The following is a 27,802-nucleotide window of genomic DNA, read 5'->3' as shown; positions in this document are numbered from 1 at the left end:
GGCTGCCGTGTTTGCGGAAGTTTTCCTGTTACTTTCGCGTCACTCATTCATTCATACTTTTTTGTTGCAGCTCCGATGGCGCGCAGGAGAGCAGTTGGGCATGAAGCCGCAGGAAATGTCCAGTCTGAGAAAAACAAGGTTGTATATTTTGTGCATCGTTAGTGATCTCATTCAGTCGCCATGCTAAAGTTACCCAGGCTAATCTTAAGTAGCTACTACTGATGGGTTGTATCCCAAATGTTTCAGTGCTCCCTATACAGGTGGCACACAGAGGACAGGAAATAGTTGGTGTTGCACCCTACCTAGTGCACTTAAAGAAATATAAAGAGGCATTTGACACCTACACAATATAAAGTAGTCTATATAAAGAGATTTCCTGAAAGAAATCCAGTTCATATATAATAAATATGTAGTTTTGTCTACAACAATGTAATTAATAATGAATTATATATAATATTTGTTAATATACACTATTTATACAGGCTTACATTAAAATTAAAGTGAAATATATAGCTATAGTCACGAGCTCATGCAAATTAAAGGAAAGCTTAACCATATAACACGTGAATTATATTTATATAAAAATATTTTTGATGGATTTTTTTTTTTTAGAGCTTTTGGTGTTCATTTTCTTGATGGTGCTGTTTTTTAATTTCTGGGAGAAGTCAGTAGTTATAATACCCTTATGATGGTGATATTATAGGACAATTAAAGTGTCTAAAAAGTCTGGAAACATTCAGTCTGTATGGTTTTTGAGACATGTTCCTTTGGTTTATGTGAATAAATTCGGAAAAATGCAAAAACACAAGAACTGGACAGTGAATGACTAGATGAAAGTTCTGTGGACAAATAAGCTCAAATGGACATTATTTCAAGTCAAGTCAAGAAGCTTTTATTGTCATTTCAACCATATATAGCTGATGCAGTACACAGTGAAATGAAACAATGTTCCTCCCGAACCCTGGTGCTACATACAACAACATAAAACAACAATCACAGAAACAGAAAAACACAGGGCCAAGGACTAATAAGTGTCCTTGCCACTAGGGATGCACCGAATATTTGGCCACCATTTTTGTTTTTTGGCCGAAAGACTTTGATCACCGAAACAACACGGCCGAAACAGTTTGTTGTGATGACGCAAACAGAAAGCGCGGCCTGCACGTGCATGTCTGAAGCAACATGTCTGCGGTGTGGACGTATTTCAGTATATCTGAGAAAGACCCACGGATAGCGATTTGCAAAACATGTAATGCCGAAATTTCGTCTGCAAAGACTTTCTCCACGTCGGGTTTAATTTATCACCTGAAATCGCTATGCTGAATATGAGACACCTGGTGCATACAGTGCAAAGACAACACAAGACAGTGCAAGACAATAAACAAAACACAAAATAGCTCCGCCAGTAAACCTGTAACGAGATAAAGTGAACAGTAGCAAAAATGTAAACAAAATATTGTGCAAAAGAGCATTTGCTTTAACAGAAGATGCCTCACACCCAAACATGGAGGTGGAAGCTTAACGGTTTGGGGTTTTTTTTAGAGCAGAGAAAATTGGAACTGGCTCCATCTCCAGCATTCTTCCACCAACCGACGGCATTCAAAGATCCAAGTCAATAAAAGTCGAAAGGCATTGTGGGCAATGTACAAACCCGTTTCAGTAAAATAAACCCGATTCATTTAGTCACAAACTAAAAGCCAACAAATGTCATGTTACTTTTGTTGATTGTTGAAAAATTCCACACCAAATATTGATGATCTTTTCAGTATGATTTGATTTAATTTGCCTGGAAATGCAGTATCATGTGTATTATGTCTGCAGTATTCATGAAAACATATTCTACAACTTCTATATCTTGACTACTTTTCTCGGTCCAAAGAATGTCGGTTGAATGTGTTCTTTTTTGTTTTTAGGCACAGTCAGCAGAAGCGCCCGTTTCCATTAAACAGCAGCAGCTGAAGACGAGCTGCTGGACGACCGTGATGTTTTTAGGAAAAATTCTCCTGCTTGTCATTTTCATACCACCTTTCCTTAATTACGCCTCGCTTCAGAGAGAAGAACAAGAACTCAGACCAAGAGGTACGTTTTCACATTTATAAGTGAGCAGAAGACCGGTTGAGTGTATGACTGGACAAAAATAGAAATGAATGAATCTGGACTGTAATCGAAACCTAAATATTTTCAAAATACATCCACAACCCCGAAAAGTTAGTACAGTGTTCAAAATGTAAATGAAAACAGAATGCAATGATTTACAAATCTCATAAATCCATATTCTCTTCAAAACAAAACAACCTCAAGTTTTAAACTGAGAATATATAACATTTCAATTCTAGACCTTTCACCATTTGAAAACATTTGGCAAATCAATTAAATGAAAAACACAACAAAGGAAACCCAGAACTGTTGAGCAGCTAGAATCCTGTATCAGACACATATAAGACAACATATAGGAGTGTGGTTGTGGAGATTTGTGCTCATTTAGCCACATGGGTGTTAGTAACATCAGATAGTGATGTAGGTGAGGTTAGGAGACCTGGGGAGCAGTCAGTTTGCAATTCATATTAAAGGTGTTTAGTAGGGTTGTGTGTCCAAGCTCAATAGTAGGAGATCTTTCACTCGTTTAACTGGTGTAAAGTAGATCTTCATTAAACTGGCTTTGTGCACAGGGGCATTGCCATGCTGGAACAGATTTGGGTTTCCTAGTTCAAGTGAAAGGAAAATATTCATCCATCCATCCATCCATCCATCCATCCATCCATCAATCCATCCATCAATCATATGTTTTCTTTTTCCCCCCAGACGCACAGTTAATAGATATAGGCTTGGGACAGAAGATCAACCTCATCTGCAAAGGCCAAGGACAACCAGTTGGTAAAAACTCATTGTATATTGTACTTATAAAGAAAGTGTGTAGATTGGAGACAGGTGAAGGTGATTAGTTTGAAGGCGAGGTGCTGCGAGTGTGCTGAGTGCAGAGGGGAGGTGTGGCTGGTGGTTCCCTGACACATCTTAAAGAATTCTACATGAAATTAAAACATTTCATTTATTGTCACTAATATAGTGTAGGAGAATGTGACATGACCACTTCATCATGGATATTTTTCTATACGAGCCTCCTGGTAATGTTTTTTCCTTATTTATACAGTATTTCTGAATATTCTATATATCGGAATTCAAAATTCAGTGTCGAATGTTAATCGAACCCAAAACCGTAATCAAATACGATTTTCAAAGTAGCACATATATTTGCAAATATTTTTAGCCTTTTATTTGTGAAATTGCAGATTGCTGACACATCAACACTTCTGCTTATAACCTCTGGATGATAGAATATTTATATAATTGATAGTTTGTATGATTAAATTTGATATGTGATTTTTTAAAATTAAATTTGTTGAACTTAAACCCATATACAAACTAACAACTATACAATCTAAGATAAGTTATACCTTTATTCATCCCACAGTGGGTACATTTCTTTGTTACAGCAGCAAAGAAAAATCAATCACCAGTTCTATAAATTTGTTAGTTTGTGAAATGTTTTGTTTTCTGCACCCAATTTTTTTATTGATGTAAGACCACTCCCACTTTAAATCCATATAAAGACATGGATACCCATAGTGCTAAACAGAAACAATAGCATTTATTATGTTGCAATCACATGATCACAGCACGTATATATATTTTACATTGCCTTAAGATTTAGATCTGCACAGATTATCCACTGCTGGATCGTCCCTGTGACCTTATCCAAGTTTTTTTGCTCCCCTTTTCAGTGTTGCTTGACGCTCCGACTGGAATGTCGTCCGATATTTGGCATCAAGTGCAAGAAAGCGTTTCACGAAACACAAAGGTAAGTCGAATCAGATGGAGGGGTCGCCTACTGAGGTGTGCAATTTGATAATGAGTTTGTGTTCCTGCAGTGAAGCAGGTCGCCAATCACAGTCACCAAGCCCCATTACACAGCGCTTGAGTGTGCAATCTTTATTCATTGGAAATGCCCACCTGGATCAGAAGCGGTGGTCTGGAGAAGAGCTTGTGTAACGAGATATACTACACTTTGCTTCCTGAACATGGAGCGGTTTTGTTTTTTGAAATTTCATGTGGCATAGGAGAAGCTTTAAAAGCGGTGACTGTTCTGTTTGTAGTGTGTGTAATGGGACCCTTGCAACAGGGGCAACAGGAGATGTAAAGATTAGGACTATATAAAAGGTAAAGTGTGGTGGCCTCAGGATAATGATGCGCACTGAACCGGTGCAAATATACCTTGATATATCTCACCACTATCATCACTTATGACTTATTACAGCGGAGAGACATGCAGCCCGGTATCATTATTTTCACCAGGCATAGTGCTGTGAAAACAAGGAAAACGCCACTTTTTTTCTATATGACACGTAAATTCCATGCAATACCTAAATAACTAATACTAATAAAATAAGGGCAAAGGCAATTAAACAAGCAGGTATTGTAAGCTTGTATATGTCTTAAAGTTGACCCTGTGGGTAAATAATAAGGGTGTAATGATCATCACAAAGCGCATATCATCATTCTATTACGTATATAATGTTTGAAGACTAGAAGCTATAATCTGTGCAATCCAAGAATTCTGAAAGATATAGAACACCGTACTTGTAAAGCGAACGATGGCCTTTAGATTGCAAAAGTTGACCATGTTGTAACTTGATTGATATTAAAAAGAAAAATACAGACATTTTAGCTGAGTTTGGAGCTTTATTCCCAGATAAATTTACACTCTGCTCTGTCCAGATTATTTTCAGTGTCCTTGGGTCAGTTATTTACTCTGAGACGGGTTAGAGGAGTTTACCCTTAACATCTCGATATTTTGTAGGATGCCTTCATCTCCTTTGATTCGCGCATCGGACAGCTTTTATCTCCACTGCACATTATTTCTCGATTCAGGCAATCAACACGTGATTGCTTTGACAGCTTGAGTCATTATGTGGGCGATTAAACCTGCTTAATGATTAGAGCCACTTCTGTTCATCACAAGAGTGAAAAGCATAAATGTACAGGCTTGTATTTAAGCATCATTTTACGAGCAAGAGTGAGGTTATACTCAATATTTACCTGGCTGTGGTATCGGTTCTATAAACAACAAGGTATTGATTTTGAGTATGTGAGATTTTTGACACAGTTTGGCCAAATGTTCTGTTCATAGTTGACTAGCTATAATGTTGATTTGTACATTGCTGTTAAATGTGGTTCTGGTGAATTTGGTTTTTTTCTTCCTACTTTTTTTGACAAACTATACATATTTCATTGTAATACAAAAGAATTGCATTGTGTCTTGCTGATGTTTAACAGTACTGTAGTAATATTTTTTACCTAGAAACCAATATGTTAGTGAACCAGAACAAATGTTGTATTATTATTGTTATTTTTATTATTAATACAATATTATTTGTATTAGAGGTAAAACTATGCAGATGATTTGAAATCTGTGCTTGTGAAGTGAAGTTTAATATTAAAAAAAGAGGAATGCAGGCATTTCAGCTGACGTTGGAGATCTTCTACTGGTTAAAACAACACCCCCATTGTATTGCAAATCCCCATTTTACACATTATGTTTCTTCGTTCAATGAATCGTTTGGAGAAATAATAAAGTATTTTCTACAGTATAACTTATGAAATCGGACCCCATCCAGTCTCAGTCTATGGGAGACTACATCTGTTCATTTTAGTGAATGTGCTATTTAATGAAGCTCCAGCAGAATCTTCATGCACTGAAGCATGTGTCAGGTGATGTAACCTGAGCACTCTGGGTATCTGGACCATCTTTAGTCTCATACTGGGATGTAATGAGCTCTGAATGCCAGGAGTTGGAAAGCGTTATGTGAAAGATGGCAGTATCTTAGTGCGTCGCAGTGCGTCGAATAACATGATTGAGAGAGTGGCGGCACAGGGTAAACGCCCGGCCAGAAGATTTTACATCTTCTAATGTATTTTCAATCCTTTTTTGCAGATGGTAATAGATTTAGCTTAGTTTCATTATAACTCATTATTACTCATTAGGGAGTTTATTGGGTGAACTTCAATCAGCTTTTTATGACACTATCATGTTGTAATTGAGCAGTTGTGGACAATTCTGACGTAATGAGAGAATGGGAGACAGAGAAAGAACTAGAGAGAGAGAGATTCCATGTTTATTTGTAAAATCTCATCGTTCTCACACACTTGTTCATTTTCTTCTGTCTTTTGTCATTTCCAATGCCATCAGTTATTTTTGATGAGCCCTAGCAATCAAATCTGCCCATAGGCTTATTATTTATTGGCTCTTGCTAAATAATAGTGAGATGCAATCAGTTCGCTTCATTTATTAAACATTATCTAAAATGTGCAAATGTTTTTTCATTGGCTGCCAAACATCCAGGTTAAGATTTTAGATCGGAAATAAAAACATCTTTGGTATTTTAATTTCTCCACTTTGTTTGATAACACAAATAAGAAAAAAAATACATGAATATGGAATTTTGTTTTTGTGTTTGTGTTTTTTTTTTAATTTAAAACAGAAATGAAGGCATGAGATCATTCCTAGTGTGACTTCGATGTGGACTCTTTCAGGTGTGTGCATATGATCGAGCAGGCCTGGGCTTTAGCAGGAGAGCTCCGCAGAATGACACTACAGGCATGGAGAAAGTGTGGAGATTATCAACAACAGGAAGGTACTCAGATTTATAATGTTTCCTTGATTTCATCATTTCTTCAACTCACTCCATGTCATGTGTTCTTACTTTCTACATGATTTATTTATTTATTTACTTATTTATTTGTGTAATGTAGGTTATAAGATTCACAAATTAGCTTTCTCTGTAATGTACAAACGCAGCATAACAAAGCTTCTGGGCAGAATGCGAGTTTTATAAACATGGGTTTTACATGGGTTTGGAGGGAAAGATCTTGAGTGGCCTGCTATAAAGCTCTGACCTAAACCCTATTAAACACCTTTGGGATGGATTAGGATGTGGCTGAATGAGTACAAATCTCCAAAACTACACTCCAAAATCTATGGCAGATTAAATGTGGAATAGGATCGTGAGTTCGTGGAACTCAATAAGCAGCCAAAAGCAGGCATTTTGACGAATGCTTCCTCTGCCCACCGCTGTAAGACTTCTTTATTTTGCTTTGATTTGTCGGCAGAGGTGAGTCAGGTGAGGGGCCGTAAAAAATAGATGACGCAGTTTATGTCTACTTGTGCATTTCTCACTTCTCAGATTGATGTCAGGATCTTTAATTTAAGCTTTTTTGAAGGAACCACACAGAAGCAAATACCTTTCTAAATTGCTTTGGGATTTCTAAGGACACAAAATAATGTCTTACTTTCTTTTCGACTTTGTCCTGTGGCCCGGCTAAGAGATGTTTTGAATAACATGTATGGTATAATCGCACAAATGTACATGACAAATTCGTGTAACCGTTGACGATTGGTCAAAAGGTGATTGATTGACCTCAGAATATACACTTTATGGACCAAAGTATTGGGACACCTTACTTTTCCATGTATGGTTCTTCCCCAAACTATTACCACAAAGTTGGAGGCACGCGAACTTTAATGTGAGAATGTCCCTGCTCACAAAGCAAGCTCTATTAAGATTTACATTGGTTAGCATTAGAGGTCAAAAGATGGATTTTACCGATAGCTTGCCGTTAACCGATTAATCAGCCGGTAGTTTTTAAAATGTATACTGGAGAAAACAAAGAAACAACAAATATAACACTCCATGTAAAATAGTACTGAACTTTATTACAAAAATTTAAAATAAAAATATAGTGAATCATGAAAATGTGCTAAATGTGAATATATAAGTATAATAAATATTGAGGAAAATATGCATGCATTCAAACTAAAACAAAAAGTAACACTCCAAATAAATATGAATAGTTACATACAAAATTAATAAAAAAGACATTTCAAATAAATTACGTGGGGCCGCAGTGATTTGCCTCTAGAGGCTGCTCTCGTACTGTATGATGCAACCCGGAAAAACTGTAAGTTTTTATTTTTCCCATACTATTTTTCCATGCCATTTAGTTTTATGTAGAGGTTGACTGATTACCGATACCGATAGCTAGGTTCGATCCTGCTTGCCACTAACCAATTATTCAACCTATAGCAGACCTTCAAAACTGCTCCAGCAACGGATGCTACCCGGAAAAACTATCTATAAATGCCCTTACCCTTATTTTCTTGTAAGTAAATGACCTTATGATTCTTTCCCATATATAAGCTCTGAGTGTTACATTTCTACCTCCTACATGCTTGTTTTCTGCTTAACTCCATCAGCTATAATGATCTCTGACCCCCATCCGCTTATGCATGTTGTTAATTAATATAATTATATGCTCACGCTCATGCTCAATCTCCTTGACCTCGTTCTGTCTTCTGCATAATTGACACGGACAGAGCTGAGCACTCTGCTAATGTCCGAGACGGTAAGGGGTCTGCGGGTCCACATGTCATAATATGGCCAGATGATAAATGGTGTGTCACATGTGCTTTGTCGACACTTCACTCATTGTGCTGTGTGTGTTGACTGCGACACATTGACCTCTGTCTTTCTTTTCCTCTTTTTTTTCCTCACCATCAGGATGGTGGACGACTTTCACCGGTTGGTGACAGCTGCTGAGATAGCCACGCCCTTCATACTGGTCGGGGCCGAGCTGGGTGCGCTGAACGCCAGGTTTTATACTCACATTTATGACGTGTAAGTTCTTGTCTTCAATGAGATGATCTTTTGTTGGGCTTGAAGCAGTTTATATTTCTGTCAACATTAATGTTTCTAGATAGATAGATAGATAGACAGATAGACAGACAGACAGATCTGTCTGTCTGTCTGTTTGTCTGGCCATATAGCCATCTGTTTGGCCATATAGCCATCTGTCTGAATATGCAGCTGAAAAAGAATGCATAAGAACACGCAGGAACAAAAAAAAATTATTGATTTATTAATTATAGATGGGGGTAAAAATGCAATCTTCCCAAACGTGTGGGAGTTTTAGGGAGAGGTCGACGGATGGATTTTACCAATATCAGATTTTCTAAGCCGCTCCAGCAACGGATCGTACACGGAAAAACTCAAGTCATAATTTGTGGTAATGTCTATAATCACACATAGTCTACAAACCTAGTAGATATAGTCTAGGCGAAGAATTCCTTTGAATGCTATACACATTGACCTGCCATGGTGAGGTCAGATTTCCACCAAGCTCTCACAAATCTTAGCTGGGGGCTTAGGCATCGTTCCATAAATCCTTCTTCTATCTCAGCGTGATTATATCCCCACATCCTCCCTCAGACAGATTTACCACTTCATCAGCGCCCACGTGTAGCCGTTAACCCCCTTAAATTAAGGCGTGACTGCTCGGTGGCGCCTGTGCAAGGGAAATATTGCACCTGTGATGGCAACGACCCCATCAGTATTAAAGATGGAATGCTCCTGATGGGATTTCTGTTTTTCTACGCTGAGAACAAACGCATTAACCAGTCTCCACCTCCGTTTGTCCAGGCAAGTGTCGGACCTGGTGCTGATCAATCCTATTCCAGAGGACATCTTTGAAGAGGAGACGTGGCAGCAGTACTGGTGAGTCATCCAGAGTGAGCCAGGGAGAGGGAGAGAGAGAAACATAGAGGGAGTGGGAGAGATGGGAATTGACAGTGTCCTGCTGTTCATCACTTTAATCCAGAGCCCAATTAATCAAACCTCAGGGAGCGTTAGAAGCTGTCCTTAATTCATATCAGTGTGCAAATCATTGTCATGATGAGTCAGCAGAAATCTACTGCCTATAATTTACTCTCTTGTACTGTTTGGCCAGTCGTCTTATAAATATAAAGCAGCTGATCCACCTATTAATCCGTCATCTCATTAAAAAACTTAAAAAAGGACCAGTTTTCACACATTTACATTGTTTTCCTCTTAACCAATCCCAACTCCTTTGTTTAAACTATGCATGGGCTTATAAATTGAATTTTAAGTAAGAGGGGCAATTATCAGAGGGAGTGAGAGGGAGTGAGAGGGAGAGAGAGAGAGAGAGAGAGAGAGAGAGAGAGAGAGAGAGAGAGTGAGTGTGAGTGAGTGAGTGAGTGAGTGAGTGAGTGAGTGAGTGAGTGAGTGTCCGTCCGTCCGTCCGTCCGTCCAGGTGTAAATAATATGTCTGTGCTGTGTTTCTACAATGAAGCTGTTGGTGTTAAATCCTTCTGCCCTTTTTTTCCTCCAGTCCATCAAATGCATCGTGTACATTGGTTCGCTTTTAAAAATCACTGTACTCACCATATAAGTTTAATGACACAAAAACTCATGGATGCAATTAGTTTGCAACTCAATTTAATTTGAATTTGATTCATTTTTATTTGTATAGCGCTTTTAACAATGGACATTGTCTCAAAGCAGCTTTACACAGATGATGTGGCAACTGGTGTCCTACTTCGCATGACCTGTGACTACAGTTACAGTTGTTTATAAGCACATTCATTTAGAAAACACCTGCGATAAGCGGGGTACCACTGTATTTAAGTATTTAGACAGACCATGTTATATTATTATTAAATTAGAAGAAGATTTTAATTAGACCGTAGAGATCTTGGGCAGGTTTTCCTCTTCAAATGTACCTAAGTATCCAAGGTACTTTTATTTTCTTATGGATATAATGTTCCTATTATCATTTTTGTGTTGAGACTTTTAATCAACTCAGTTTATATGAAAAGACTCTAATGTTTCTTTCAGCACACCAGTCTATACATAGAATGATATTGATGAGTCGAATAATTAATTGATATCTATTATTATTAATATGAGCCCAAAACATTCTTTTCAAATACTTCAAAAAAATCACGCAAATAAGGCCACTGGTGTTGTGGCAAGTTAGAGTCAGGAGTTTTTTTTTTTTGACCAGTCAGGTTTTTTTGCAATCCTAAGAAAAAATTAAGAAATTTGACTTCGAAATGTAAGTTAAAGTCTCCTCAACTGGAAATATTTTAGTAAAGTAAAGAAACATAAAAAAGCTACTTAAGAACAGTAACAATTTAAATTTTTTTCATTACTGTCCACCACTGGGTATAATACAATGGATAAAGTACATGCAGTAATTGTGTATACATAAGATGCATATAAAATAGATATATAATAATATCAATAATAACTGGGTGACATGATAGAGTATTCAATTTGATTTCATTACCACCTGCCCAATCAGATTTGCTGTGGTATAAAAACCAAATAGTATAATATTATTAAATAATTAATATGTTTGCTATAGGAGACATCCCGGTTTCAAATGATCGCTGTATTTTGATCTCTGCCATTTTTGCTCAGGATCAGGAGAGCGTTTGCTGCGTTTCCCAGGACGAATCTAAAATAACGAAGATGTATGAGAGATTTGCTCAGCGGCACTGTGCGAGTAATCTCATGCGAGTCATCTCCCTCCGCATCCTGATTCATAACCTCCAGCCGCCATTATATTTCCCGGGCTTGCGTAACACAATTGGGAGGGTTCAGTCAGATAAACGAATGAATAATGCACAACGCTTTCATTTATATGTGATTGAAAGTGGCGCAGCAGCATTTAACCAGGATGTGTGTCCAATTACGCTGTGATTAATAGGCCCTCAGCTCCGGCAAGTATAATAAAGGCCGAGATGCAATTCAATTATTTAGACACGGCAAAATAAATGTCGGGGATATTAACTTACGACTTAAGTTAATATTGCTTACATAGAGTTGTGTAACAGATTTTGTTACTTATGGAGGCGTTAAGTAGATTTGGCAACTTGCATTAAAGTTGAATTAGGCAGACATTTGATACCTGTCATTCATGCACTGGGTAATGGAGCTAGAAATGCAGTGGCAATGCAGTGACTATTTTATTGAGTGAAGTTAATTATTTTTTATATATTCAATAGGTTTTAATTACAATAGATTACAAGGTTACAGTAGACGGTGTTTTAGGAATATGCAAGAATTTTTCAATAAATTAATAAAATCCAGCCAAATGGGAAATTTTAAAAATATATATTTTTATAGTGCATTGTTTTAAAATCTTTATACACTGCACTGTGCACTATGATTGTGTAAATCATGGATTTTGTGATCATGGATATTGTGACTTCCAGTGGCGGGCAGTTGGGGCCAACAAAGCCTTCTCTGCCTGTCTAAACACTACCAGAAGCACTAACCTACATTTATAACCTAAATTCTAATATTTGTTCTATGAAATTGTATTAATTTATTCGAAACAGTCTATTCTCCTCATTTTTTAGTGTTTCTCTTGGCTGCACTGCACTTCCAGTACGTGTATGTGGATGGTAGACTTTTTGTCCAATCAGATTTCAGCCTCTATGTGCTGCCATGTCAATCTAATCTGCCCAGGGCCTGTCTGTGCTGCTGGTATTTTTACATTAGAGAATATAAGCAATGGGTCTGTTTCTTCAACCAATCAGATTTAAAATTTGCCTCACAGGGTCAGCTAGCTGGCCCAAAATAGCGTCAGCATTTTTCTGTCCTCTGATTGGTTGGTCAGAGGGAAACTGTTACAGCCAAGTTGGACTGGCAGAACATGTGTGTAGTGCGCTGCATACATTAATACATCAGAGTTAGACGTTTTTATGCCTATGGAGGAAGAAAAATGTATTTGGTAAATAAAAATGCTATTTTATTTATTTACATCTTGACAGAGATTAAGAAACCGAATGATTCCACCACCGGTGGAGGAGAGCTGACAGGAATATTTCAGTCCACTATTGATAGACACGGTTATAAAGCGCTTTAAAGGTCAGGAGAAGAATTTTGAACAGTGCCGTTTGAGCTATTCAGGGTTATGAAGGACAGATGTGATACGAGCAAATCTTTCTGTCGTGTTTGAGCGTATACTTTTTCCAATCATTAGACTGAAGAAGCTTTTCAGAGAAAAGAGAAGTGCTTATTGTACCCTTTTGAAGTATAATAAAAAAAGAAGCTTGTGAACACTTGACCATAAGATTTTGAAAACGTTATTTTGCATATTTTGCATTTCCACTTTTCTGGGAAGATGTTCTACTAGATTTTGGTGTGTGGTTGAGGAGATTTGTGTTCATTCAGACCCAATGTCCTTATTAAAGTCAAGAACTGATGTAGGTGGGGTGCGGAGGCCTGGGGTGCACTCAGCGTTTTTATTTATCCCGAAGATGTTGAGTTCAAATCATATCAAATCAATTCAAATTTTATGTATCACATACACATTGATACAGAGTATGAAATATAGTACAATGCTTTTTACAACTATCCAATACTGAAGAATGTACATGTAAATAGAAATTAAATATAAAAATATAAAGTATAAAATATAAGTAAAAAATATACTATAATATAACATTTATATACAAATAAAGGGAGAAAGGGATGCCTATGGATATGGCTGAGATATTTTCATTAGTCCAGATTTAAAGTGACCAGTGTAAAAAAAAAAAAAACGTATGACCTGCAGGAAGAAACTCCTTCATTCTCTCTGTGTTTGCCTTCAAGATTTTCCACTCTAACCCATTTAAAGCATATCTTCATAGAGCTTGCTTTGCAAAGTGGCATTGTCATGCTGGAGCTGGTTCTCCTAGTTGAAAATGTAATGCTACTGCATCCAAAGACATTCAATACAGTTGTGAGCCTTGAATTCTGTGGTAACAAATTTGGTTCTGTACATGTTTGTATACTGTATCTTGGCTGAATGGATGATATGGCATTAAGGTGGTCACAGCCGAGAGGAGGACAGTGAAAGCAGTGTTTATACATGAAAGCCATGCTTGGTAAATGTGTCTTGTGCTGAAATGAGACGTCAGTTCCACCGATGTCTCGTATACACATGAAAGGGGAGGAAATGGAAAGCATCGAGATTCTATAGGGCATCTTTCCATATGGCTCCGAATCCTCCAGAACATCTGCTACATCATTAGTGGTTTAACAATTTGTGTGCGCCTGTGGTGTTTGTCAGTTTTTATAAATCGTGTTGTTTATTGACTATGGTTGTACAACTAGGATAAACTCAGGCCTGGCTGAAGCACAGCATGCTATAATTTACTGTATCATATTTAAAACTTAGCAAACTGTTTTTTTCAAGTCAAGATAAGTAGGTTTTATTGTCATCCAACCACATACAATGCAGTACACAGTGAAATTAAATAACATTTCACCAGGACCAAGGCAACATAGAACACAGAACTACACAGAACCAAAACATAAGACAACAGGAGAAAAGGAGACACAGTAATTCTCAAAAACAGTAAACACAGTGACACTATTGCGCCAATCAGTTGGTTACGATTACGGAAGGTTGTGGATTGTCTGTATAAAAAAAAATATATATATAGTATAAAAAAATACTATAAAAAGAAAAAAAAATGTAATATTAGTAAAAAAGATTATAAAATAGTATTGGTATAGTATTAGTGTATTAGTGTGCAAATATACATTATCTCACAAAAGTAAGTACACCCCATCACATTTTAGCAACCATTTTATTGTATTAAAAAAAAAACCAATACTATAGAAATGAAACTTGGATATATTTTAGTCAGTGTGCAGCTTGTACAGCAGTACATATTTACTGTCCTCTGAAAACATCTCGACATACAGTGTTATTGTCAAAAATAACTAGCAACAAAAGTGAGTACACCCTAAGTGAACATGTCAAAACTTTGTTCAAAGTGTGATTATTTAGTGTGAGCAATATTGTTATATATATATGTTAGCACTGCCTAAATACTCCTGGGTATAGAATTCATTAGAGCTGCACAGGTTGTTGTTGGGATCCTTTTTCACACCTCCTTAATGACATCACAGAGCTGCTGGATGTTAGACACATAGCACTTCTTCACCTTCTGCTTGAGGATGCCCCACAGGTGCTCAGTAGGGTTCAGGTCTGGAGACATACTTAGTCACATCTTCACCTTCAGCTTCCTCGGCAAGGCAGTTGTCATTTTTGTTGTGTGTTTGGGGTCGTTATTATGTTGGAAAACTTCCGTTTGGACCAGTTTCTGAAGGGACGGCATCATGTTCTGCTTCCGATTGTCACAGAACATGTATGGGTTGTCTTCAGTAAACTGTTCGCAGGCTTTCTTGTGAGCCAGCTTCAGAAGAGGCTTCCTTCTGGGATGACGGCCATTCAAACCGACTTGTTGCACTCCTTTGATGGACCCTTGCGAGGGCCGCTCCTAAATGGGACCCATCTTGGAAAACCTCTGTATAACCCTGGTCACTGTACTGTAACTCAGTTTCAGGGTGTCACGCTTCTTTTTATAGCCTAGGACATCTCAAATTCTTTGCCAGAGTCTTTGCCATGAGGTGCCATGTTGAACATTCAGCACCAAATTTTAACTGCTCTAATACAAGATACACAAATTTGTATGGTCTTGTTGAGCAGAAAACAACATGAACACGATGAACAGGACATGTGGCTTTGCATGGTTGAGTGACGTACAGCTGTTATCACTTAGAGTTTACTCACTTTTGTTGTCAGCTATTTAGACAATATGGCTGCATGTTGAGTTATTTTCAGAGTACAGTAAATCTATACTGCTATACAAACTGCACACTGACTAAAATATATCCAAGTTTCTTTTCTATAGTATTATCCTTTAAGAATATGGTTGCTGAAATGTGAGGGGTGTATTAACTTTTGTGAGATTCTGTGTGTGTGTGTGTGTGTGTGTGTGTGTGTGTGTGTGTGTGTGTGTGTGTGTGTGTATTTACAGTATTTTTATATATTTATATGTATATATAGCATTAGTACTTTTAGTATTAGCATAGAACCAATAAAGAAACTGATCTAATGTTGCCCGTATGAGCACGAATACTAATCGCATATGGTCCATTGAAATAAATAGAAACATTGAAACATCTGGAGTGGTAATGAACCTTATATGCACAGTGAGAAGAATTGGTAATTGTAAATCTTGTATTTTGAGGTCACCATGCCTAAAGTTGAAATCAGCAATCAGACTCCAGTGCATTGCTAAGATTTTGCCTGGAGATAGTCCTTTTTTTTTTTTTTTTTTACTGGAGTTAAGTAGACTCTCCTGGAGCTTTGACTGAGACCAGGTTCTTTAATTAGATAGCTCTTTCATATAATATGGTTGGAAAATGGGGAAGCCTTGTTGGCATCTTGGATTTCATCAAGTATAATAAATGAAAATCTGATTGACTTCCAATTAAACGTTTGAGTTCCCTCATAGATTCACGATGAAATGAAACTAACCTTTTTTTTCTTCCCCAAACAACCCCAGCAATGTCAATAATTATGCAGTTGACTGTATGCAGTGTTTGTCCAGTAAATTGTAAAGGTCATATGGATTGGGTTACCACTGAGGCTCTTTTCCTCTGGCCCAGTGTGTGAACTAATAAAACCTAGACCAAGGTCTTCAAAGCAGTATTGATTTTTGAAGCTTCCTGTGTTTACCCAGCATGCTTTAGGACCTTACTTCAGACCCATAGTATTGACCGTACCATTGAATCAGCTGAACGCAGTGTCCTGTGCTGCCTTTGATCTGCAGCCCTTATTTTACAAGTAACTCCAGCAGATGGAAGTTAAAAGCTGACAAATGGAGTGATTGAATGGACGACTAGAAAGGTTCATTGATCAGTGATAACAGTTATTGTTTTTGCCTCCATGGGACGAATACTTAAGATGAGTAGTAGGTAATATTTTACAAGCCATATCTTAAAAGATTGTCTGACACACTAGCATTGAACAAACATTATTCAAAAAACAATAATTCAAATGTGTATACACCGATCAGGCATAACAATATAACATTATAAAATTATGACCTGTGAGTGAATAACACTGATTATATCTTCATCATGGCACCTGTTAGTGGGTGGGAAATATTAGGCTGCAAGCGAACATTTTGTCCTTAAATGTGACCTGTTAGAAGCAACTAATCAACATAATATTGTGTGGGGGACCAACACAATATTAAGCAGGTGGTCATAATGTTCTGCCTGATTGGTCTATTTAAAAGCAATATGGGTGAGTGGCAGGTGTAGGACACCTGAGACAGTATTGATAAGAAAATGAAGGCCACAAGGACAAAAAAACTAATTAGAAGTATTTATTGGAACATGCACAATGATGTAAACCTCATAGCTGGAATTATATGAGCTGCTGGTGTACAATATAAATAATCAGAACTGAGGATGTATTGTTTGTTTGTTTTTGACTGTTTTCGGGTTGAATAGTTGATGTGACAGAAGAATTTATTAGGCAGCCTGAGTGGAATATATGGCAACGCAGACTTTGTTGGGAAATTGATTTTCCTCCGAAAATAATGATCAATCTGATCAGTTTGTAAGATCAGTGCTTTACTGTAATGCATTTTTGTGGAGTTTTTTGATAATCAGTAATAGAGTTGTATGGAGTTGATCAGCAATAGTTGTATGAGTTGCATGAGGCCAGTCAGACACACACACACACACACACACACACACACACACACACACACACACACACACACACCTGAGCTGTTCTGTTCATGCCAATGGCTGAAGTCCTCTGGGAAATCTGAACTGAGATTGGACACTGAACAGGGCTGAGAGAAAGAAACTTCTGCCACTTCAGCAGAAAGGTTTGTGTGTGTGTGTGTGTGTGTGTGTGTGTGAGAGAGAGAGAGAGAGAGAGAGAGAATTCTGACAGTGCTCACATCTATATGTCTCATTATTTCATCCATTCAAAGGAGTGAAAATCTCACTTCATGTCTTTTTTTTTTTTTCGCTCTTCTGGAACTTATCAAAAGTCTTGCTATGTGTCGCATCACACAAATCCACACATTCATTGGCATAAATTATTAAGCGCAGGAAGTAGTCGCTCTCTGGGGTGTTCCCGAAGAAGCCAGGATGCCAATTAATAGTAATTAGCACAGCAAGAGCTGTAGCTACTCTTGCCAGTCTCAGGCTAATGAAGCAGGCTTGTAGCAACCCTCGTGCATTTACCTCAGTCTAATCTATAGTATTGACTTCGAGTCACTCAGGGAAGATTGAAGGTCCCCCTCTTTTTCTTTTTCTTTTCAAATGAACGAATGGTGAAGGGTGAATCAGGACTGCCCCCTACTGTTCAATGTGAAACAATGGAATTGCAGTGGCTTTTTAGTGCATTTATAATATGAGATTTCTTTTTTTTTTTTTTTTACTGATGCAATTTGGTCGAAGGATTTACCTCATGCAGCAGATTTGTCAGAAAATCTGGAAAAACGAAAGTTGAAACCGGTGATGTAATGTAAGAGGCAACTAAATGCAGGTTACCTGAATTTTTTTAAATGTTTTGCCACTTTTCTAAGTGTGTGTAACAAAATGTAAGACATATTTAGCAAATGTTCCATAAGACTTTATTGTAATGTCAGACTATGGCATCGTGTTATTGAGTCAGGAGGGTATTTAAAGGATAAGTCATGTGATTACTGTGTGATACACTGTAGGGACAGTATTGTTATCTAATAAAGTCATCTAATAAATGTATCTCGGCTGAACAACCACCATATAGAACACAAGCAAAGAAATGATGATGATGATCAGGTGATCAGGAATGTCTCTGTTCTATTTACATGGCTGAGTCCCTCTGTCTCATCCACGTAACCCCCAGACTACTTGTTGACTTCTGCTTTGCTAGTTGTTCGTAGGCTTCTTGATGGGCTCAAAACAGCAGGCATCGGGAAGAAAAAATATTGATTATGTCACCAAATTGTTCGAAACTAAAATAATGAGTCTGGCTTAAAAATGTAAGAAGTAGAAAGTAAATATTTGTGTAAAAAATGTAATGAGTGAAAGTAAAAAGTTGTCAGAAAAATAAATAGTAAAATTCTGATACAAGAAAAATCTACTGAAGTACAGTAACAAAGTATTTGTACTTCATTACTTCCCACCTCCGATTTGAATGAGCACAAATCTCATCAAGCACCCTCCAAAATCTAGTGGAACACCTTCCCAGAAGAGTGGAGGTTTTTATAAAAGCGTATAATGTTCAAAAAGCACATATAAATCTGATGCTAAGGTGTCCACAATATACATTCATACAGTGTAAATGCTGAGAAATATCCAAATATAAATTTTTTTTTTTTGGCCACAATCAAGTGCACTTGTTCTGACAGGAAACCACAATGAACTTGTTTCCCAGCAAAAATATTTAATGATGTTACATCATAAAAAGCCGTCACATACTTAGGAGTTGGTGAGAACTCAAAGTTAGACTTAGACTTTTGTAATGTCAATCAAAATGCCAACTCTTGAGAAAGGAAAGAGGTTTCTTTGGCTTTGTTTATTGATTTAAAAAAAGTCCAGAGATCTGCTTCAGGAAACTAGCATGATATTTATATTGTAGGATTATTTGTATAAACTTGATAGCGTGTCTCTATATTAGAGATTATTCATAATATATGATGTATAATCTTATATTTTTACATATGTTAGAACTTGGCAAATAATTGTGCTTAATTCAAGCATTTCTTTCTTGAAAGAACTAAAACTATCTAGCAATAGATTAAGACAATTTTAAGGTTGAAACAGTCAAATATATATAGAAATATATTATATGGACAAAAGTTTGTCTACTGTAGGATATGTATTTTTTTTTTGTCTATCTAATTCCACATTTAATCCCTATTTGCTATTCTAATAATCTCCACTCTTCTGTGATGTTCGAGAGAGCAGAGCTCACAAGTGATCGCCAAACTGAAGACAATTTTATGTTTGCATGGCACCTAGAAAGAAATGTGACAATATTCATTGTACAAATGTGTACAAAATTCATGCTACGTTTTATAACGGTGTGAACTGCAAGGGCAATATTTTAGTTATTAACCGAATGTATCAATCCTTTAAAACGTGCTTCTGCAACAGAGCAAATAAATCTGATAACAATGTAATAACGAAGATCGTGATCAAAAACAGTAGTTTTGTAAGAATTGTGATTCTATAAAAATGGCAAAAAGTTGAGAGCTCCTGAATTATTGTAGTAGTAAAAAAGTATGCTGTTAAACTGGACCTTGCCCTGTTATCTGTAGTCTTTTCGTGTGAAGAGTGAGCGAGGAGGGAGAGAAAGAAAACCATGCAAATTTTGAAGGGTTTTTATCAGTTGTGAGGACGATCAGACTGTGTGCACGGGAAAGAGAGAGAGAAAGAAAGAGAGAGAGAGAGAGACATTCCGGCAGTGGGTCATACGCCACATTCCCTACAAGAGCAACAGTCTTCATTCATCCTGCACTAATCCAGATGGGAAAGTCAAAGAGCAGAAAAGTGCACAGCCTCGACCTCATTTCATCACTTCCATCGCTAGCAAAGGAGAGACGGGAGAGAGAGAAAAGAGGAGTAGCTCGGAAAATAACCGACATTGGCGAAGGCGCTTTGGCGTTATCTGTTTAATTCATCCCACCAATCGGGCCTGTCTTTTCCCTCACTAAATTGCCCTTTGACACGCATGCCTTCCCATGCATAATCCAGACCTCCTGGGCAGAATTAAAAAAAAAATGAATGGAAGTGAACCGAGGACCTCGAAATAAAATGTCAATGCCGGCGGCCCGATTTGTCGCCAAATCAAAGCTCGGAGGTTTGACACAGAATGTGCATTTCCCTGCCAAGCAAAGGGAAAAACGTGTCCAGGTGAAAAGGTGTCAAACGAGCAAAGAATTCTTTGAAGAAAGGAGAAGAGGAATCTAAATTGGGAGCAGAAATAGGTTGGGGAACGGACGGAGAGATGGCGAGGGAGGATGAATGTCAGAGCGGGCGTTTTTTAATTTGCAGCGTGAATGTTTATGCGCTTGAAAGGAAGAGACCTTGTTGGGTCGGAGAACTTATTTGAAAGTGCCAGGTTATCGCTGTGTCATAAGTTTTACGCAAGTTTTGGATTGTTGAAGTTTTAACTCTGAATTTCTAAAATAACAACACACTGACATTGGAGACTCCTTCTGAATTGTTAAACACTTTCTCATGGAAATCAGCTCCGTATCAGAGATACACATGTTTATGTTGAGCATCTTCAATAGTGGTATTGCTGAGTGGAATGTGTAATTTTTCAGCATCATTTAATCAGTTTGACCAAATAATCAATTATTCTTATAAATTATATAGACAAAGGTTTGTGGACACCTGACCACAAGATTTGTATGTGCTTTTTTGAAAATCCCATTCCACATTTAGTCACCATTTTCTGTTATAATAACCTCAACTCTTCTGAAAAGATGTTCCACTAGTTTTTAAGTTGTGTGCTTGAGGATGTTTGTGCTGATTCAGACAGCAGCGTACACAGGGTGTTAGTAAAGTTAGGTACTGATGTAGGCTGAGGTGTGGAGGCCAGAGGTGCAGTCAGGAGATTCTAGGTTTGACTCCTGGCTGGCTCGCCAATATAGTAAATATGTCAGAACTCAGAGTCTGTCTCTGAGTGATATGTTCGCAGGGTGGCTCACACTCCTTTTTCTTGTGAATCATCAACAAATTTTAAATGATTAAATAACAAAAGTAAATTAATAGTAAATTATGCTTTCGATTTGTTATATTGCTTCAGTTTAACTAGTAAATACTATTTAAATTCCAATTTCAACCAGTACAATAGTTGAGACATTAGCAGCAGTTGCAAGTTAATTTACTTAACCAAATATTTAACTTATTACTTTTTTATTATATATATTTTATTATTACTTGACATAAAAATGTCACTTTACAAAAAATATGAAGCTTTCAATCATGGATGAGAAAGGAGCAAAAACAACTTTATTACTGTCAGTTAGCACATCCTACGGGCTCTTAGGAGGCACATCTCAAACAGCAATGGCACCAGTGGCTGCTAGCAAGTGCACATTCAAATCCAAAAAACAAATGTATCATAATTTACATTTTCCATATTTCAATAGGGGTTGTGGTCAGAGCTTCATAGCAGGCCACTTAAGATCTTCCACTCCAACCCATGTAAAGCATATTTACATGAAGCTGGCTTTGTACAGAGGTACAATGTAATGCTAAAACAACAATTGTGTGCCTTCAACTTTGTGGTAACAGTTTTTTTACTTTTTTTTTTTTTTAGAGAAGAGCTGCATATGGCTGGAAAAGCCAGGTGTCCCAGTACTTCTGTCCAAAATGTGTAGCTCTAGGTCAAAACAAACTTTCTCGCCTAAGCTGCTTGTTTAGCTTCATGAATTGCTTCCAAGCTGCACCTTTTTGACTAAGATGCACCTAAGGGATACTCCAGGACCAGGATTGAACACTTCCTACAGCCGCTTTAGCGCTGATTTCATCAATATGGTTGCAGTTCAGCCGTGGCACCATGCTTAATGGCGACAAAGAGCAACGTCAACTGTTTTATAGTTTGCTATAAATCTCTAGTGTAAGTGTTTTTGTTTAATGGTTGAGTGTGTGTGTTTTTGTCGGGGAAAGCATGAGTTTCTCTCTTATTATTGATTGGACCCTGTAGCCAATACACAGACCCACTGAGCTGTGACCAGTGTTGATTTCTCAGTTTTCTTCCCTTCACCTTTTCCTGCTCCCTCTCGTAATGTGCGCACCTTGTGAAATTATTTCAAAACACGACGATTCCTCACGTGCCTGACGCAGATACCTCACGTGCCTGGTATAGTCGCTTTGTTTTTTCCGTGGCTAGTGACATCGGGTGACATCACAACATTACCCGGCATTTGACTTGCTGTTATATTTAGACGTGTCACATGTCCATTTCACAGAAGTTTCACGATTTTGCGTAGTTTGTAGGTTTACGCCCATGTGACATCACGTGCACTATTCTAGGAGCTGCTGTGATACAAAAAGAATCCTCCTGACCAATCAGATTTGAGGATTTAACAGCGTTGTGTGTATATATATATATATATATATATATATATATATATATATATATATATATATATATATATATATATATATATTTATTTATTTATATATAGATGGATTGAAAAAAGTGTGTGTGTGTGTTTCAGGTACACAAACCTGGTGCCTTCATTACAGATGATGCAGTTTTCTGCAGCCACTGGTGTGAGTCGTCTTCTCCTCATCCTTCGGCTGCTGGAGCCGAGTTTCGGTGGAGACGATTTCTCAGGAGAAGTGCTCCAGCGCCAGGTAAAGCCACACACACCACACACACCACACACATGCACACACAGTCGGCTGGGCCATTTTAAATAAACCGAAAGTTGGTTAGACTTAATTTTTTGCTTCCTCAAAAAACAAGACTTGCTTATCTGAATAAATGAAACAAATTGTTTCCGAGTTGACCACAAGAACATAAGTCCAAATGTGACATCAAGATTTTATAGGGGAAGTGTTCTGGGGTCAGGGTTTAGTTATATACACACAGGTACTGAGGCCGATGCGATACGATGCAGCGATACGATTTCAATTTGATTCAACACAGTTTAATATGATGCAATGGAAAAAAATATGATGCTATGCAATTCATTATGGTACAAATTCAGACAAACAACAAATAATCACTTTACTTAAGTGACTTCTGACTTCTAACGAATGGCCCTTTCACAAACAGGCTTTTATAGTGCAAAGAAAAGAAAAGAAAAAAGATTAAATAAATCCAGATGTTCTTTTCCTGTTCGGTCTGCAGAAAGTTACAGCTCTACCTCTGCCATGTTAATCTTTATTCTATGTGACACTCAGGACACGCCTCCGTCTCCGTAGCATTGTGATACGTCATATTCACATAGCAGCAGCGGTGCTGCGAGAGAACACACTTGAGAAACAGTTTAGCGAGAAGAAATCAATCTACATATCAAATATTGGTCACTTTCTAAATAATAAAAGAATAGCACACATACTACTACAATTAATATAGATAGATATAATTATCTGGTTAAATATTATATAAATTAATTAGTTTTTTACAAATGCAAATATGTTCAAAACTATGCATCATGATACAAATGCTTCGATCCGATACACAATTTATTTTCAAATCGATGCACCACATGATTAGCTTTTTTGATGCATTGATTGCAATCGGTAAATCTTACTATCCCTAATACACAGATTGTGTATAATTTTCTTTTTTGTTTTTATACAATTAGTAAATCCCTTGCGTGCAGTGTTGTAGGTCACACCTTCCAGTTTGAGTGAAAATGCCCTAAATCAGTATTTTTTATTGAATTAATAATTCCGTAGAAAAAAAGGAAGAATATGCTGACCTAGCAATTATTTTGCATTATTTATTTATTTGCATTATTATTTCATTAAAGAAAATTATGATTCAGCTGCTGTCTGAAAAACAAGCCAAGATTCTCGGGTTAAAAGTTTTATAGAAAGTTTGGTGTTTTCTTTTTTTTCCTGAGACTGATATAATCCGAGACATTTTTTCACAGTGCCAAATGAGATGTCAAAGATTTTTTTTTTTAGCTCTTTATTGAAATTATTTTCAAAGTTATTTAAAGTATTGTATAAGTTTCACATTCATGCTCACACTAATGTCAGATAAATTTCTTCTTGTTCTTTGAGGCAATATTCCTTTTTTTTTTTTGGGCGCTTCAGCACAGTGACCACATGGGGGCGCTCTAGTGTCAATTATGTGCAAAATGTTGTGCTGTGTTTGCTTTAATGATGTCTCGAGCATGGTGAGGAAAGCAGGTAAAAAAAAAAAAAAGCGCAGCCATCAAACTGAGCTTAACAACTTTGCTCTGATGCGATTGCGTGTGCAGGAGGGGACGGGGCCCGGGTGCTGTATCCTATTTCGTTCCCCCTTTTTCAGACGTCTTCAGACAGGGTCTCTGAGGCCAGGACGGCAAAGCGGAGCTCGTCCATGCTCGAGTTAGGCTCCTCTTCTCCGCTCTAGTTCCACCCAATTTCATGCAAGTTAACGTGTGGCCAGGAATATGCAAATCATTTATTAGATTTTTTTTTTTTTCCGCCTAAGCCCCTTCCACCTCTCAAACGCTTTCTGGTTCCTATTTGTGACATGAATCGAAAGCTGACCTGAGTTCGAAAGATTTAATTTTTTTTTTGAAGCAAGCTAAAAATTATGAATGCATCTCAACACCTGAGGACGTGAAGCCGCGTCGGTTTCAGCCATCAATTTTATTTGTTGTGTGCGCACAAACACGCGGTATAATTTAAATGTCTAATAAACAAACAAACAAACATACACACACAAAGAAACATGTCAAAGTTTTTCTTAGATGAATCAGACGGAAAGGAGGGGCCTGTGGATATGAAATAAGGGGTGTAGTGATTTTATAGCGTATACATCACCAGGAATCTTTCACAGTGTACAAGCTGCCACACACTTCACACACTTTTACCTCATGGATGTGTCCGGATCCTGTACACGAACACGGAAAAAGCAGTGGAATTGTGCTGAATGCTTGAATAACGAGCCTTTGAGAGATCTGCTGAGTCTTTCATTTAAATCACTGATAAATCTTCCCAAATGTGATGATTCACTCCACTGCATTTGGTTATTAAATACTCAAATAGAGTGTGTGTGATAAAAGCTTTAAATGATCTTAGCAGATATCAGGACACGAGGTCTCCGGACTTAATTACGCTAGTGGTTATGAAGCAGCTTTATTATTCAAGCTGTCAGGAGCTGCCTCTCCGTTTATTCCCTTCATTAACATATCGAATTTATTGCGATTGTTACATTGGCGTCCGTACATGCCGTCATTTTATTCTCTCGTGGATTGTCTGTGTTTGTAACATCAACATGTTAAATGGCTTCTAAAGTTCAGAAGACGATTGGAAAAAGTCGGCGAGAAATAAATATCACGCACAATGGGAGTAGAAATTATTGAACTGAAAATGACTCCATTCATTTAACATTTAGTTCCTGTTAGAAAAACCTTCACACGTCTGGGAGGATGTTTTACTGGACTGTGTGCTCATTCAGACACAAGGGTGTTAGTAAAGTCAGGTACTGATGTAGGTGAGGTGAGCAGGCCTGAGCTGAGCTCCAATTCATCCCAAATGTGTTCAATAGGATTGAGGTCAGAGCTCTATAGCAGGAGATCTTCCAGGCCAACCCATCTAAAGCAAATCATGAAGCAGGCTTTGTGCTGGAGCAGGTTTGGGTCTTCTAGTCCAAGTGAAGGGAAAATGTCATGCCACCGTATCCAATAAAATTTTGTGGTAATTTTGAGGTAAAAATGCCATGACTTACGATTCCTTGTCCATGTCAACAAAACACTTCCTTGTAGAATGAAATATTTTAAATAGTGAATTGTGGAATCCTGCTCTCACTTTCCCCCGGATCAGAAATACCTCTTGAGTAACCCGGCACACCAAAGCAGCGCCGTGGATGAGCACTACTTCCTGAATGAGAGCGCGTCTCAAGTCAGGTAAACCCCACCCTACACACACACAGATACAGCTATCGAATAGTGACTGCAACTCGAACCAATCTGCCCTCTATCCCTCATTGATTTGTCATGTTTCACTCCTTTTTTTCCTCCACAGAGAGATCTCCAAGTTCAAGCTGCTATCCAGCAGAATATCCCTGAGCGTTTTCATCGGGGACTCGTTCGACGAACAGCTTCCTGCTCCCCTCAACCGAGTGAGTGTGATCTACTCGATCCTTTCGTTCGATCAGAATCAAGAAGGAAGTAAAACATTACAGTCGTTTGTGACGTCTCTAATTTGACACACAAGCTTGTGACATCAAAGCGGACCACAGGAGTCTAACAGTTGTCCTGAAATTGTTTGGAGGAATCACATTTTTTTATGATTTCTTCATTACATTTGAAATATAAACGTGGTTTTCAACCCAGTACTTTTCTGGATTGCTCCAGGCTTTCATGTATTTTATATATATATATATATATATATATATATATATATATATATATATATATATATATATATATATATATAAAATATAAAGGTAAAAACATTTCAAGGCACATTTTTCAGCGTACAGTGGGTACGGAAAGTATTCAGACCCTCCTTAGATTTTTACTCTTTGTTATATTGCAGCTATTTGCTATAATCATTTAAGTTCATTTCTTTTCCTCATTAATGTACACATAGCACCCCATATTGACAGAAAAACACAGAATTGTTGACATTTTTGCAGATTTACTAAACAAGAAAAACTGAAATATCACATGGTCCTAAGTATTCAGACCCTTTGCTGTGACACTCATATATTTAACTCAGGTGCTATCCATTTCTTCTGATCATCCTTGAGATGGTTCTACACCTTCATGTGAGTCCAGCTGTGCTTGATTATACGGATTGGACTTGATTAGGAAAGCCACACACCTGTCTATATAAGTATATAACATTTTTTGGAGTGATGATGGAAAGTGTTTTCTTTCTAAAGATACCTAAATTGTAAATGTAGCACACTGATTTAATCTGATAATTTTTAGCTGTGAGACCCAAAAGTGGGGTCCTATCAAGTTAAATAGATCTGTCTATACATATAGAAAGTTAAAATAGACATTATAGCCTCTGCATTTGTTGTGTGTGTGTGTGTGTGTGTGTGTTAGGTTTTTGCTGATGTGCAGAGAGAGTGTTTAAAGCGAGCGTACCCCCAGGCCAAGCTCGTTCGCATTCAGGGGGCGGATCGTCACATGATCTCTAAAAAGGCGTCATCGGTAAGCAAACATTTACTGGAGCTCGTGTCAAAGAGGCAAACCAGACATGCAATGAGTCAGTGAGACCCTGTTCACCTCTTCCCAACGCCACCGCACTTCCTGTTCCTGTGTGCAAATCATTTATCATTTACTGATTCAGCTGTTCTTTTCCAAAAATTGGGACAATATTATGATTTATTTTTTTATTTTTTTATTAAATAGTCTGATTAGTTGATTCTTTCAACTTTGTCAAAT

At 37.5% G+C, this 27,802-nt stretch overlaps 1 protein-coding gene across 1 annotated transcript; it reads left to right on the top strand.

The window, feature by feature from the left end:
* On the top strand, nt 1–27,791 carry si:dkey-122a22.2. Its single transcript, XM_046833398.1, has 11 exons — nt 1–138; nt 1,914–2,079; nt 2,803–2,874; nt 3,780–3,856; nt 6,589–6,689; nt 8,613–8,729; nt 9,531–9,605; nt 22,952–23,090; nt 26,226–26,308; nt 26,427–26,523; nt 27,461–27,791. The coding sequence occupies exons 1-11, from the start codon at nt 76–78 to the stop codon at nt 27,629–27,631; spliced, it is 1,161 nt and encodes a 386-aa protein (XP_046689354.1). The 5' UTR covers nt 1–75; the 3' UTR covers nt 27,632–27,791.
* Nucleotides 27,792–27,802: the final 11 nt, after the last annotated feature.

This window comes from Silurus meridionalis, chromosome 21 (genome assembly GCF_014805685.1).
Source record: "Silurus meridionalis isolate SWU-2019-XX chromosome 21, ASM1480568v1, whole genome shotgun sequence".
In the NCBI taxonomy this organism is placed as follows: Eukaryota; Metazoa; Chordata; class Actinopteri; order Siluriformes; family Siluridae; genus Silurus; species Silurus meridionalis.
Note: the sequence above shows the minus strand (reverse complement) of the source record. Positions and strands in the feature narration are given on the sequence as shown.

What these genes read in the sequence shown, in the direction of transcription:
- si:dkey-122a22.2 (XM_046833398.1), top strand. Translation starts at nt 76, where the DNA reads ATGGCGCGCAGGAGAGCAGTTGGGCATGAAGCCGCAGGAAATGTCCAG. An exon ending in TCCAGTCTGAGAAAAACAAG is followed by an intron (nt 139 to 1,913) that starts GTTGTATATTTT and finishes TTTTGTTTTTAG; the next exon opens with GCACAGTCAGCAGAAGCGCC. An exon ending in TATACTCACATTTATGACGT is followed by an intron (nt 8,730 to 9,530) that starts GTAAGTTCTTGT and finishes CCGTTTGTCCAG; the next exon opens with GCAAGTGTCGGACCTGGTGC.